This window comes from Balaenoptera musculus, chromosome 9 (assembly GCF_009873245.2).
Source record: "Balaenoptera musculus isolate JJ_BM4_2016_0621 chromosome 9, mBalMus1.pri.v3, whole genome shotgun sequence".
Taxonomy (NCBI): domain Eukaryota; kingdom Metazoa; phylum Chordata; class Mammalia; order Artiodactyla; family Balaenopteridae; genus Balaenoptera; species Balaenoptera musculus.
Genome location: NC_045793.1, coordinates 68403457 through 68417049, shown reverse-complemented (window position 1 = coordinate 68417049; position 13593 = coordinate 68403457). Strand labels below are relative to the sequence as shown.

General features: G+C 37.7%; 1 protein-coding gene across 6 annotated transcripts in view; it reads left to right on the top strand.

Annotated features, from left to right (window-relative positions):
- DGKB (diacylglycerol kinase beta) overlaps positions 1-13211 on the top strand; it is a 706264-nt gene extending 693053 nt beyond the window's left edge. For all 6 annotated transcript variants that reach the window (XM_036862745.1, XM_036862743.1, XM_036862746.1 and 3 more), the window contains one exon: positions 12288-13211. In XM_036862745.1, the coding sequence (XP_036718640.1) occupies positions 12288-12395 (108 nt within the window). In that variant the 3' untranslated portion in view covers positions 12396-13211. The remainder of the gene's footprint in view (positions 1-12287) is intronic.
- The last annotated feature ends 382 nt before the right edge of the window (positions 13212-13593 follow it).

Here is a 13593-nt window from a genome sequence, read left to right as displayed (position 1 = left end):
CTTTCTCAAGATTGCTTTCACTGTTCGGGGTCTTTTGTGTTTCCATACAAACTGTGAAGTTTTTTGTCCTAGTTCTGTGAAGAATGCCATTGGTAGTTTGACAGGGATTGCATTGAATCTGTAGATTGCTTTGGGTAGTAGAGTCATTTTCACAATGTTGATTCTTCCAATCCAAGAACATGGTATATCTCTCCATCTGTTTGTATCATCTTTAATTTCTTTCATCAGTGTCTTATAGTTTTCTGCATACAGGTCTTCTGTCTCCTTAGGCAGGTTTATTCCTAGGTATTTAATTCTTTTTGTTGCATTGGTAAATGGGAGTGTTTCCTTAATTTCTCTTTCAGATTTTTCATCATTAGTGTATAGGAATGCAAGAAATTTCTGTACATTAATTTTGTATCCTGCTACTCAACCAAATTCATTGATTAGCTCTAGTAGTTTTCTGGTAGCATCTTTAGGATTCTCTATGTATAGTATCATGTCATCTGCAAACTGACAGTTTTACTTCTTCTTTTCTGATTTGGATTCCTTTTATTTCTTTTTCTTCTCTGATTGCTGTGGCTAAAACTTCCAAAACTGTGTTGAATACTAGCACTGAGAGTGGGAAACCTCATCTTGTTCCTCATCTTAGTGGAAATGGTTACAGTTTCTCACCATAGAGAACGATGCTGGCTGTGGGTTTGTCATAGATGGCCTTTATTATGTTGAGGAAAGTTCCCTCTATGCCTACTTTCTGCAGGGCTTTCATCATAAATGGGTGTTGAATTTTGTCGAAAGCTTTCTCTGCATCTATTGAGATGATCATATGGTTTTTCTCCTTCAATTTGTTAATATGGTGTATCACATTGATTGATTTGCGTATATTGAAGAATTCTTGCATTCCTGGGATAAACCCCACTTGATCATGGTGTATGATCCGTTTAATGTACTGTTGGATTCTGTTTGCTAGTACTTTGTTGAGGATTTTTGCATCTATGTTCATCAGTGATATTGGCCTGTAGTTTTCTTTTTTTGTGACATCTTTGTCTGGTGTTGGTATCAGGGTGATGGTGGCCTGAAGAATAAGTTTAAGAGTGGTTTTCCCTCTGCTATATTTTGGAAGAGTTTGAGAAGGATAGGTGCTAGCTCTTCTCTAAATGTTTGGTAGAATTCACCTGTGAAGCCCTGGGCTTTTGTTTGTTGGAAGATTTTTAATCACAGTGTCAATTTCAGTGCTTGTGATTGGTCTGTTTATATTTTCTATTTCTTCCTGGTTCAGGAAGAACCAGGAAGGTTGTGCTTTTCTAAGAATTTATCCATTTCTTCCAGGTTGTCCATTTTATTGGCATATAGTTGCTTGTAGTGATCTCTCATGATCCTCTGTATTTCTGCAGTGTCAGTTGTTACTTCTACTTTTTCATTTCTAATTCTATTAATTTGAGTCTTCTCCCTTTTTTTCTTGATGAGTCTGGCTAATGGTTTTTCAGTTTTATCTTCTCAAAGAACCAGCTTTTAGTTTTATTGATCTTTGCTATCGTTTCCTTCATTTCTTTTTCATTTATTTCTGATCTGATCTTTAAGATTCTTTCCTTTTGCTAACTTTGGGGTTTTTTTGTTCCTCTTTCTCTAATTGCTTTAGGTGTAAGGTTAGGTTGTTTATTTGAGAGTTTTCTTGTTTCTTGAGGTAGGATTGTATTGCTATAAACTTCCCTCTTACGACTGCTTTTGCTGCATTCCATAGGTTTTGGGTCATTGTGTTTTCATTGTCATTTGTTTCTAGGTTTTTTTTGATTTCCTCTTTGATTTCTTCAGTGATCTCTTGGTTATTTAGTAGCATATTGTTTGACCTCCATGTGTTTGTATTTTTTACAGATTTTTTTTCCTGTAATTGATACCTAGTCTCATAGCATTGTGGTCAGAAAAGATACTTGATATGATTTCAGTTTTCTTAAATTTACCAAGGCTTGATTTGTGACCCAAGATATGGTCTATCCTGGAGAATGTTCCATGAGCCTTCAGAAGAAAGTGTATTCTGTTGTTTATGGATGGAATGTCCTATAAATATCAATTAGATCTATGTGGTCTATTGTGTCATTTAAAGCTTGTGTTTCCTTATTTATTTTCATATTGGATGATCTGTCCGTTGGTGAAAGTGGGGTGTTAAAGTCCCCTACTATGATTGTGTTACTGTCAATTTCCCCTTTTATGGCTGTTAGCATTTGCCTTATGTATTGAGGTGCTCCTATGTTGGGTGCATAAATATTTACAATTGTTCTATTTTCTTCTTGGATTGATCCCTTGATCACTATGTAGTGTCCTTCTTTGTCTCTTGTAATAATCTTTATTTTAAAGTCTGTTTTGTCTGATATGAGAATTGCTACTCTAGCTTTCTTTTGATTTCCATTTGCATCGACTATATTTTTCCATCCCCTCACTTTCAGTCTGTGTGTGTCTCTAGGTCTGAAGTGGGTCTCTTGTAGACAGCGTATATATAGGTCTTGTTTTTGTATCCATTCAACCAGTCTGTGTCCTTTGGTTGGAGCATTTAATCCATTTACATTTAAGGTAATTATGATATGTATGTTCCTATTACCATTTTCTTTACTGTTTTGGGTTTGTTATAGTAGGTCTTTTCCTTCTCTTGTGTATCCTTCCTAGAGAAGTTCCTTTAGTGTTTATTTTAATGCAGATTTGGTGGTGCTGAATTCTCTTAACTTTTGCTTGTCTGTAAAGTTTTTAATTTCTCTATAGAATCTGAATGAGATCCTTGCTGGATAGAGTAATGTTGGTTGTAAGTTTTTCCCTTTTATTACTTTAAATATGTTCTGCCACTCCCTTCTCGCTTGCAGAGTTTCTGCTGAAAGGTCAGCTGTTAACCTTATGGGGATTCCCTTGTATGTTATTTGCTGCTTTTAATATTTTTTCTGTGTATTTAATTTTTGATAGTTTGATTCATATATGTCTTGGCGTGTTTCTCCTTGGATTTATCCTGTATGGGACTCTCTGCACTTCCTGGACTTGATTGACTGTTTCCTTTCCCATGTTAGGGAAATTTTCAACTAAAAGCTCTTCAAATATTTTCTCAGACCCTTTCTTTTTCTCTTCTTCTTTTGGGACCCCTATTATTCAAATGTTGGTGCATTTAATGTTGTCCCAGAGGTCTCTGAGACTGTCCTCAATTCTTTTCATTCTTTTTTCTTTATTCTGCTCTGAGGTAGTTATTTCCAGTATTTTATCTTCCAGGTCACTTATCTGTTCTTCTGCCTCAGTTATTCTGCTGTTGATTACTTCTAGAGAATCTTTAATTTCATTTATTGTGTTCTTCATCCTTGTTTGTTTGCTCTTTAGTTCTTCTAGGTCCTTGTTAAGTATTTCTTGTATTTTCTCCATTCTATTTCCAAGATTATGGATCATCTTTACTATCATTATTCTGAATTCTTCTTCGGGTAGACTGCCTATTTCCTCTTCATTTGTTTGGTCTGGTGGGTTTTTACCTTGCTCCTTCATCTGCTGCATATTTCTCTGTCTTCTCATTTTGTTTAACTTACTGTGTTTGGGGTCTCCTTTTCACAGGCTGCATGTTCGTAGTTCCGATTGTTTCTGGTGTCTGCCCCTTGTGGGTGAGGTTGGTTCAGTGGCTTGTGTAGGCTTCCTGGTAGAGGGGACTGGTGCCTGTGTTCTGGTGGGTGGGGCTGGATCTTATCATTCTGGTGGGCAGGGCCATGTCCGGTGGTGTGTTTGGGGTTTCTGTGAAGTTATGATTTTATGCAGCCTCTCTGCTAATGGGTGCGGTTATGTTCCTGTCTTGCTAGTTGTTTGGTGTGGAGTGTCCAGCAGTGGAGTTTGCTGGCTGTTGGGTGGAGCTGGGTATTAGCGTTGAGACAGAGATCTCTGGGAGAGCTCTCGCAGATTGATATTACATGGGGCTGGGAGTTCTCTGGTGGTCCAGCGTCCTGAACTTGGCTCTCCAACCTCAGAGGCTCTGGCCTGACACCAAGCTGGAGCACCAAGACCCTGTCAGCGACACGGCTCAGAAGAAAAGGGAGAGCAAAAGAAAAAAAAATAAAAGAAATTAATTTAAAAAAGAAAAAAAAATTTTGTAAATAAAAAATAATAATAATTTTTAAAAAGAGAGCCACAAAACCAATAAAGAAATCCACCAATGATAATAAGCGCTAAACACTAAACTAAGATAAACATAAAAATCAGAAACAAGTCAGTCGCAGACAGCAAACCCCAAGTCTACAGTTTCTCCCAAAGTCCACTGCCACAGTTTTGGGATGATTTGTTGTCTGTTCAGGTGTTCCACAGATGCAGGGTACATCAAGTTGATTGTGGATATTTAATCTGCTGCTCCTGAGGCTGCTGGGAGAGATTTCCCTTTCTCTTCTTTGTTCGCACGGCTCCTGGGGTTCAGCTTTGGATTTGGCCCCGCCTCTGTGTGTAGGTTGCCCTCAGGCATCTGTTCCCCACCCAGACAGGAAGGGGTTAAAGCAACGGCTGATTAGGGGGCTCTTGGTCGTTCAGTTCAGGGGGAGGGAGGGGTACGGTAGTCATAATTGGAATGCAGGGCGAGCCTGTGGTGGCAGAGGCCAGTCTGACGTTGCAACAGCCTGGGGCGTGCCCTGTGTTTTCCGGGGAAGTTGTCCCTAGTTTACGGGACCCTGGCAGTGGAGGGCTGCACAGGCTCCCGGAAGGGGAGGTGTGGATAGTGACCTGTGCTTGCACACAGGCTTCTTGGTGGCTGCAGCAGCAGCCTTAGCATTTCATGCCCATGTCTGGGGTCCGAGCTGATAGCCGCGGCTCACGCCTGTCTGCGAAGCTTGTTTAGGCAGTGCTGTAAATCCCCTCTCCTCGCACACCCTGAAACAATGGTCTCTTGCCTCTTAGGCAGGTCCAGACTTTTTCCCAGACTCCCTCCCAGCTAGCCGTGGCGCACTAGCCCCCTTCAGGCTGTGTTCACGCAGCCAACCCCAGTCCTCTCCCTGGGATCTGACCTCCGAAGCCTGAGCCTCAGCTCCCAGCCCCCACCCGCCCCAGTGGGTGAGCAGACAAGTATCTCGGGCTGGTGAGTGCTGCTCGACACTGATCCTCTGTGTGGAAATATCTCAGCTTTGCCCTCTGCACCCCTGTTGCTGCGCTCTCCTCCATGGCTCCACAGCTTCCCCCCTGCCCACCCCCAGTCTCCGCCGGTGAAGGGGCTTCCTAGTGTGTGGAAATTTTTCCTCCTTCACAGCTCCCTCCCAGAGGTTCAGGTCACATCCCTATTCTTTTGTCTCTGTTTTTTCTTTTTTCTTTTGCCCTACCCAGGTACGTGGGTATTTTCTTGCCTTTTGGGAAGTCTGAGGTCTTCTGCCAGCATTCAGTGGGTGTTCTGTAGGAGTTGTTCCGCATGTAGATGTATTTTTGATGTATTTGTGGGGATGATGGTGATCTCCACGTCTTACTCCTCTGCCATCTTGAAGGTCCCCTCATAGTTAATTTTTTTAACTCTCATATCAAAATAGTATGTGCACATTAAGAAAACCAGAATGTATAGCATTCCAAGAAAAATGGCTAGCCTCTCTCCCATCATTTCTGTGTCACCAAGTCCACTCTTTGATTCTTTGGCTGTCTCTTCTGATTGTTTACTGCCTGTCTGTAAACAATGTGCTTTGCTGTAATTTTTTTGACTTAATAGTTTTAGGTATATTCTACTTAATTTATGCAATAGAAAGTGGTTTTTAATACTCTTACATTACTCCATTTAACTCTTACTAATAGTTAATATGTACTGAGTGATTTTTATGTGCCAGGTAACATTCTAAGCATTTTGTGTACATTGATTCATTTAGTCCTTACAAGAAACCAATGAAATGGACACTATATTAAAATCTCTATAGTATTTTTTTTAATGGAACTTTATTTTATTTATTTATTTATTTATTTATTTATTTATTTTTGGCTGCATTGGGTCTTTGTTGCTGTGCGCGGGCTTTAGTTGTGGCGAGCGGGGGCTACTCTTCGTTGTGGTGCACGAACTTCTCATTGCAGTGGCTTCTCTTGTTGCAGAGCATGGGCTCTAGGTACGCGGGCTTCAGTAGTTGTGGCATGTGGGCTCAGTAGTTGTGGCTCATGGGTTCTAGAGCACAGGCTCAGAAGTTGTGGCACATGGGCTTAGTTGCTCCATGGCATGTGGGATCTTCCTGGGCCAGGGCTTGAACCCCTGTCCCCTGCATTGGCAGGCAGATTCTTAACCACTGTGCCACCAGGGAAGCCCAAAGTCTCTACAGTATTGATGAGGGAAATGAATTATAGTCATCTGCCCAAAGTCTCCAGATAGGAAGTGGTGGACCCTGGCAGTCTGATTTTTAACCAGTATGCTGTTCTGCTTCTGAAGAAAAATTTTATTTAAATCAATATAAAACATGTAATGATTGAGATTATGAAAATGTTGTCAACTGTAGAACCAAGTACTGACACACAATTACATTTTCTTTCCTATAAAGCTTTTATAATCTCTTTTTTCTTTGTTTGTAAAGTCATCATTATAATAATTCTCATTTTTTAAAAACTACATGGTATCAATTAATCTATTATCCCCACTCCCTTCTTTATATGGCAGAAGCCCTTCCCTGCAGATTTCTTGCTAGGTTTCTTGCAGATCTCCCATCCTGGGTCTCAGTTGGATACTCTTTTTGTTGTTATTGTTGCTTTTAATAAACTTAATTTTTACAGCACTTTTAGGTTTGCCATAAAATTGAGATGAAGGTACAGAGATTCCCCATATACCTCCCACCACCCGACACACATAGCCTCCCCACTAGCAGAATTCCCCACCGAAATGGTGTCTTTGTTATAATCGATGAACCTACATTGACACATCATAATCATCCAAAGTCTATAGTTTGCACTAGGGTTCACTCTTGGTGTTGTTCATTCTATGGGCTTGGACAAATGTGTAATGTCTTGTATCCATCATTATAACATCCTAAAGAATATTTTCGCTGCCCTAAAAATCCTCTGTGCTTCATCTATTCATCTCTCTCCCCCATAAACCCTGGCAACCACTTATCTTTTTACTGTCCCCATAGTTTTCCCTTCTCTAGAATGTCATATAATTGGAATCATACAGGATGCAGCCTTCTCACATTGACGTCTTTCACTTAATAATATGCATTTAAGTTTCCTCCATGTCTTTTCATGGCTTGATAGGTCATTTCTTTTTAGCACTGAATAATATTCCTTTGTCTGGATATACCACAGTTTATATATCCGTTCACCTACTGAAGGGCCTCTTGGTTGCTTCCAAGTTTTGGCAGTTATGAAAAAAGCTGCTGCAGACATCTATGTACAGGTTTTTGTGCAGACATAAGTTTTCAGCTTTTTTGGTTAAATCCCAAGAGTGCAAACACTGGATCATAGGATAAGAGTATATTTAGTTTTGTAAGAAACCTCCATACTGTCTTCCAAAGTGGCTGCGCCATTTTGCATTCCCAGCACCTATGCATGGGAGTTCCTGTTGCTCCACATCCTCACCAGCGTTTGGTGTTGTCAATGTGACCCTCTGTTTTTTTAACCTTTCTTAGCTCACGCATCTGTTCTGCTGGAGAACACCCTCAAATATGTTTTAAGGGACATATAAATGGTAAACTCTCTAGATCCTTTTATGAATGAAAATATCATCATTGTACCCTGGCATTTAATCAATCCATTGACTAAGTATAGAATTCTAAGATAAAATTAACTTTTCTTCTGGGGTTTGAAGGGTTTCTCCATTTTCTTCTACCACTCATGTTTTTGAGAAGCTTAATGCCATGCTGATTTTTATTTTTCTGTAAGTGACCTGTTTTTCCTCTCAGAGGACATTTAGAATCTTCTTTATCTCACTGTGCTTTGAAATCTCAAAATAATGTGCTATTTGAGCTGGGCAGGACAGGGGTCAAAGTTTGAGGGAAGGTTCTCCAAAGCACTAATTGACACAAAAGTGCAGAGGTGGGAATTAACAAGGAGTGCTTGGGAGATTTGAGAGTCAGCTTTCAAAACCCAGCTCTTGCCCTTACCAACTTGAGTGGTGTAGTGCAAGTTACAGAACCTAAGTTCCTGTCCTGTATTGTAAAATAAGGGTGTTGACACCTACCTCCCAGGGTTGTTGAGAGGGTAAAATTAGATAATATATTTTAAAAATTATGAAAAAAATATTCTTTTGATATTAGGTATGAGAATTCCTTGAAGATAGAATAGATCCACCTTTATTCCGATCTTATCAGGATGCTTTGATGAGCACTTGCTTCGGTAGATGTGGCATTCAGGGACTGGGTGTTAAGTAGGGTGTTCCTATCACATGAGGAAGAAAAATAACTACTCTTCACAATGAAGAGTATTAGGAATATTTGATGCTGAGAGACAGGGAGCTAGGAAGGAAAATAGCAATGAGCTGGGCCAAATACTGCTTGGAGAATGAGTGCAGGAAGACCTTCCAGTCTTCCTCAATTTTAGTTGAACTAAAAGTCTTCAGAGAGAACACAAAAGTCTAGTGGGACTAGACACTGTTCACCGTGTACTGTAAGATATAAACCTCTCTTCTGTCCCTTTTAGGACATCGTTTTTCAATTCTATGTTCTTTGATAGTATTACTTTTATGGGAGTAGACTTTTGTCAAGAGCACCTCAAAGAGGTGGATGAAACAGGTAGCATGTGAATAACGTCTGTAAAGCACTTAGCATAATACTCAGCACACAGTAAAAGCCAAATCTTGTTATTTTTATTCTTGTTATTATTGGTCATATTACAATTATGAGGTGGAGCTGTCTATCACACCATGCAACCCTGACAATGTCATAGAAACAAGAAAACTGTGCCTTATAATCCTTCATCTGGTTTCTATATGTGAATTTTTTTTTCATATTGAATAATTATAAAACTGAAACTGAATCATTTTTTTTCTGTTTATATTTTTAGATGTGTCCAATCTTAATTTGAAATAGGAAGATAGAAATAGAAAGAGTCATGAGACTTTTGCTGCTGTTGTTTTCCAAAGGAATAGATGATAAGTAGAAATGAAGAGTTTTTAATAGAACATCATTCTAATTCTGACAATATCTATCTTGCATTTTTAGCAATGCTCTTTGACCTTCGTACAGCCATTCCAGCTCCTAGGAGCCCCATCACCATTGCTTATGAGTGCCCACAATTCTCTCTCAATTATAATCTCAGGTTCTCTTCCAAACTTAACAGTCTTGCCAACTGCCTTGCCCATAGCTGGTGCTCCATAAATATTTGATGTATTGAGAAACAACTAAGAAGTAACTACCTGACTCTTAAAAAAATGGAAACACTCAAAGAGAACCTAATGTTTGGTTCATGTTTTCAGATTGCTGAGACTTAATATAATAGAATCTTTAGGGGATAAAATCTGCTCCTTACTCCGCATTGTTTTTCTTGTAGATAACAGGTTCTCAAAAAGAGTAGTAATAAAAATATAAGGATGTGGAGTTGAAACAGGCATCTGAGTCATTATCCCGTGCCTGGTGAGGCGCCCTTAACCAGGTTCCCCCAGCACGGGCCATCTGAACCTAAATTACACTTAAGTCTCTACAGCTTCCTGAAACCTCACCTGGACTTTCTGTGACTACAGTACCAACAGTTCACCTGGACTAGAATTTTTCTCATCCTTAATGCAGTAGTTTTTGCTCTGCTCAAATATACAAAGACCTATAATTATCCGATGAGGTAATGTATGCACAGAGCCTGGATACATACTAGACATCTCATGAGTGCGAGTTTCCTCCATGTAATCTCCCCTAAGAGGAGAACAGCCAATTGTTTCTCATTTTTATGAATAACAGACAGAAAGATGTAGATTGCATTTTGTACGGAAATAATGTTAAATTAAAGAAAGAGTTGTGTACCTTGACCATAGGAGTGCTTAAACAACCAAGAAGATAGATTACAGATAGTTTTTAAAATAGGACCATTATCCTGCTTTGAAACTATAACCTAGAATTCGAATTAGTCAGTAGCATGGATTAAGGGTCCCACTGTGTCAAGAGCACTGAATGAGATACTGTGCTATTTTTCAAAGGAATAGCAACATGTGATTTCTTTTAAAAGGGATTGTTAATAAAAAGATAGCTATGATCAAACAAAATCCAAATAACTTTAAAAATACAAAGGGCAAACAAAATCTCATACATAATAAGTTGTGGTATTTTGGCTATGCTTTGTCATAAATTGATGCTAATCTTTTGTAAGTGACTAGAATGATATATTTCTTCCAACATCTTAACAACAATAATTTGTTAATAATGATCTTGTTTTCCAAAAGGCCCTAATAGTATCATACCCTCTAAAGAATTTAGTCCAGCAACTGTGAATCAAAAATCTTTATTTTCTTACCTTAGCTACTTACGTTCTCTTTGAATCTAAGGTTATTACATAAGTAATATGTGTTAACTGCATCATCAGGTACTCATTTTAAACTGACATTTTTGTATAAAAAGATTCATTTTTATTTTCAGCATTAAAAAAAAAATAGTGCCTTTCTGCTTAGCCTCGTATTTCAGCATCTATAACACTATTGAACGTGCTTGTTAAATTTCTCTTTCTTACTTGACTGTAATTTACTGGGAGTAGAGATGGTGCTTTGTCTGTTTATTAGAGGTTCATGGTACAGTGTCTGAGGCATAGTAGGGGCTTGATACATTTTGTGAAATGAATAAATGAGTGAATGATGGTGTATTAGGTTTTATACGCTAGAGGAGTATAAAATCAATGGCATAAGGTAGGGTGTAATCTAAAAGTGAATTATTAGGAGAGAAAATCTGGTAGAGATCTTTTTCAATCTACATAGATAGGTGCATTCTAGCATCTTAACTATCTGGCTATTGATTCCCCAATTCATAAGATAAGAAAAATAAAATAAAATGAAATCAGATATCCAGAGAGTTTGAGGCTGGTTTAGCCTGGTGGCCTTTTACAGGTGCAATTTATTTTTACAGTACAAAGAACACTGAATCTTCCCAGAATAACCTGATTCCAACAGAGTTAAATAAAGAGTTGTTCATTTATCCTGATTTTTAACATAGTTCTGTCTTTCTAGACTGTGAAGGAAATCTCCATTTCCCAACAGCCCCAGTGACGATTTTAATGATCCTGTCCACGTGACATCCACTTTTTTTTTTGTTTCATTGCTATTAGTCAATGACAAGTGAAGGATATTCATTTTAACTTGAAAATGTCAGCTATGCACTTTAAGAGCTATATTTTTGCAGCTTTTAATGAGGTGGTGTTTCTTTTTGAAAGAAATGCTCATCTCTGATGCGGGTGCTGTGCTGGTGACAACTGATATTTAATAAGCGATGGTTCTTATCTTAGTGGCAGTTCTCTAAAGAAAATGTCTCAGATTGCTTTTGAAAAACTCTTAGCGTCACTAGCCCAAAGGCAAGATGTGACCTTTTTATTACATAATGAGAATCATTTATTATCTTACAATGTATCTTAAAGTCACAGACAAAATGCCACTTTGATAATTGCTTTCAATTAGCTTTGAGCATAGCGTATATTCATAAAATGTCTTCTCTAATTTAGACTTGAATTAGAGAAAATTGCAGACATCATCTACTTTAAGGTTGTCTCATTTAAGGTGATTCGTAGTTTTAGTTCAAAGAAATCAAAAAGAGTAGCTCTAGAACAGTCTCTCAGAATGTTTTAAGCAGGCTTTTCAATATTTGATTCTATTCTATTACCAATTAATTAACAAATTAGAAAGCTAGTTCATCATTTCTGACCTTTTTTGCACGTTAACTTTTGACTTTCATTCGTAATGATTGTTTTGAAATTAAGCCTTGCAGTTCATATTGAAAGAGAGAAACAATCTGATTAGCAGAGTGAATAAGGCTTGCCTTGATATCAAGTACATCTTGATGTTGGGCTATAACTGGGATTCTGAATACTATAATGGTGCAACCTTTCCTATCTTAAGTAAATAATACATAACTAATGGTCAATAAATTATACTAGATAATCATGTGGCATAAACAAGGAATTTGGGGGTGTTATTACAAGTGAGGTTAGAAGTAATATGATATTTAAAATGTAATTTCAATTAAATTTAATTTCTTGGTAGCACCCTGAGCATTGGAATATAGTTTAAATACATACCTTATCTTCCTTAAAAATATTTTTGAAATAATAGAAACTCTGAAAATACATTTTACACTTGTGCTGTTTCAGTAATTCAGGGGATATTATTAACCTTAACAGAGATTCTCAGAAATTGGTGTTGTATCTGGAGATTACTCTACCCTCTTTCTCTTTTTTTCTCCTAGATAAAAATTATGCACAAGAACCAAGCCCCAATGCTGATGGGCCCTCCTCCAAAAACTGGGTTGTTCTGCTCCCTCATCAAAAGAACAAGAAACCGAAGCAAGGAATAATCCTGTATCTTTTCATTCTTAGAGATTTAATTAGCATAATTGGGCCATGGAACACTTACGCTGGAAATCGTTGAACAATTTCAAGTCTCCTGCTCATGCAAAATCATGGAATTGGTTTAACAGTTTTTGTTACTGAGCTAATGTAAAATTCAGCTATTAGAAAATTTAATGTCTCAGTTTTTATAAGCATCTTTGCATGAAGAAAGCAGAAGTTTACATGAAGTGATACTGCCTATTTTTGTTGCATGCATTCCCATAAATTTTTTTGTCTCCTACCCATTCCTTCTCCAATTTCCATTTACTAACCTGTAAAAAAAATCTGTACAACAAAAAAAGGAAATATCACGGGAAATGTGATTCCAGTTATTAATAAGCACTACTTAATAATGCTACAATAATCATAATTGCAGATTGCTATACTTTTCCCTTTAGAATCAAACAGGATATCAATGATCTTTGACCTGTGAGTTGAGGAGAAGCTTTTAATTGAAAGGTTTTGTTAAATAGTTGTCTACTTGCTGTATCTAAATAGTTTTTCTTCGACATCTTGATGCTTCTGAGTGGAATTTAAGATATCAGGTATAAAGTATTCTTGTGCTAAAAAGTAGGAAGTGGTTTTTAGTTTGTTTGGTTTTGTTTTTAATTCCAGACATAAGTGAAAACATGTTACTTGGCAGTAAAGTGTGTTAACATGGCAAGCCTTATTCCCTTCTGCATGTGAATTTAGAAGAAAATTCTTAATCACAACAGTAACCAAATAGATGTTTGAAACTATGTGCCTAATAAACTGTGTTTCCCACCAAAGATTCAGAAAAAGATGCTTCGAGAGAAATGGGTTAATGCATAATTAATTAAGCATTGTGGAGAAAATCTGTGGTTCTAATGTGCAATTTTGTGATGACTAAAACTCTGGAAGAGAGTGAATTACCCATTAATTATAATTAAAATTCTCACTTTTCACAGACAATAAGCCGTACAACACAGTCAAAGCTCAATGGCTGATTTCTTGCTTTTTTGGTCATTTATAAGTATAGACGTCTGTAATTTTTAATGGATCAGTTAAGTGCACTTGAGAAAGTAAATGATTGTATAAGTTCCTTTCTAGTATAAATTGATACCTGTAATAATATTGAGCTCATTGAAGGTAATCATGCATGCATTTGCGCCCTCCCCTTCACGTACTCTACTCCCATCTCTG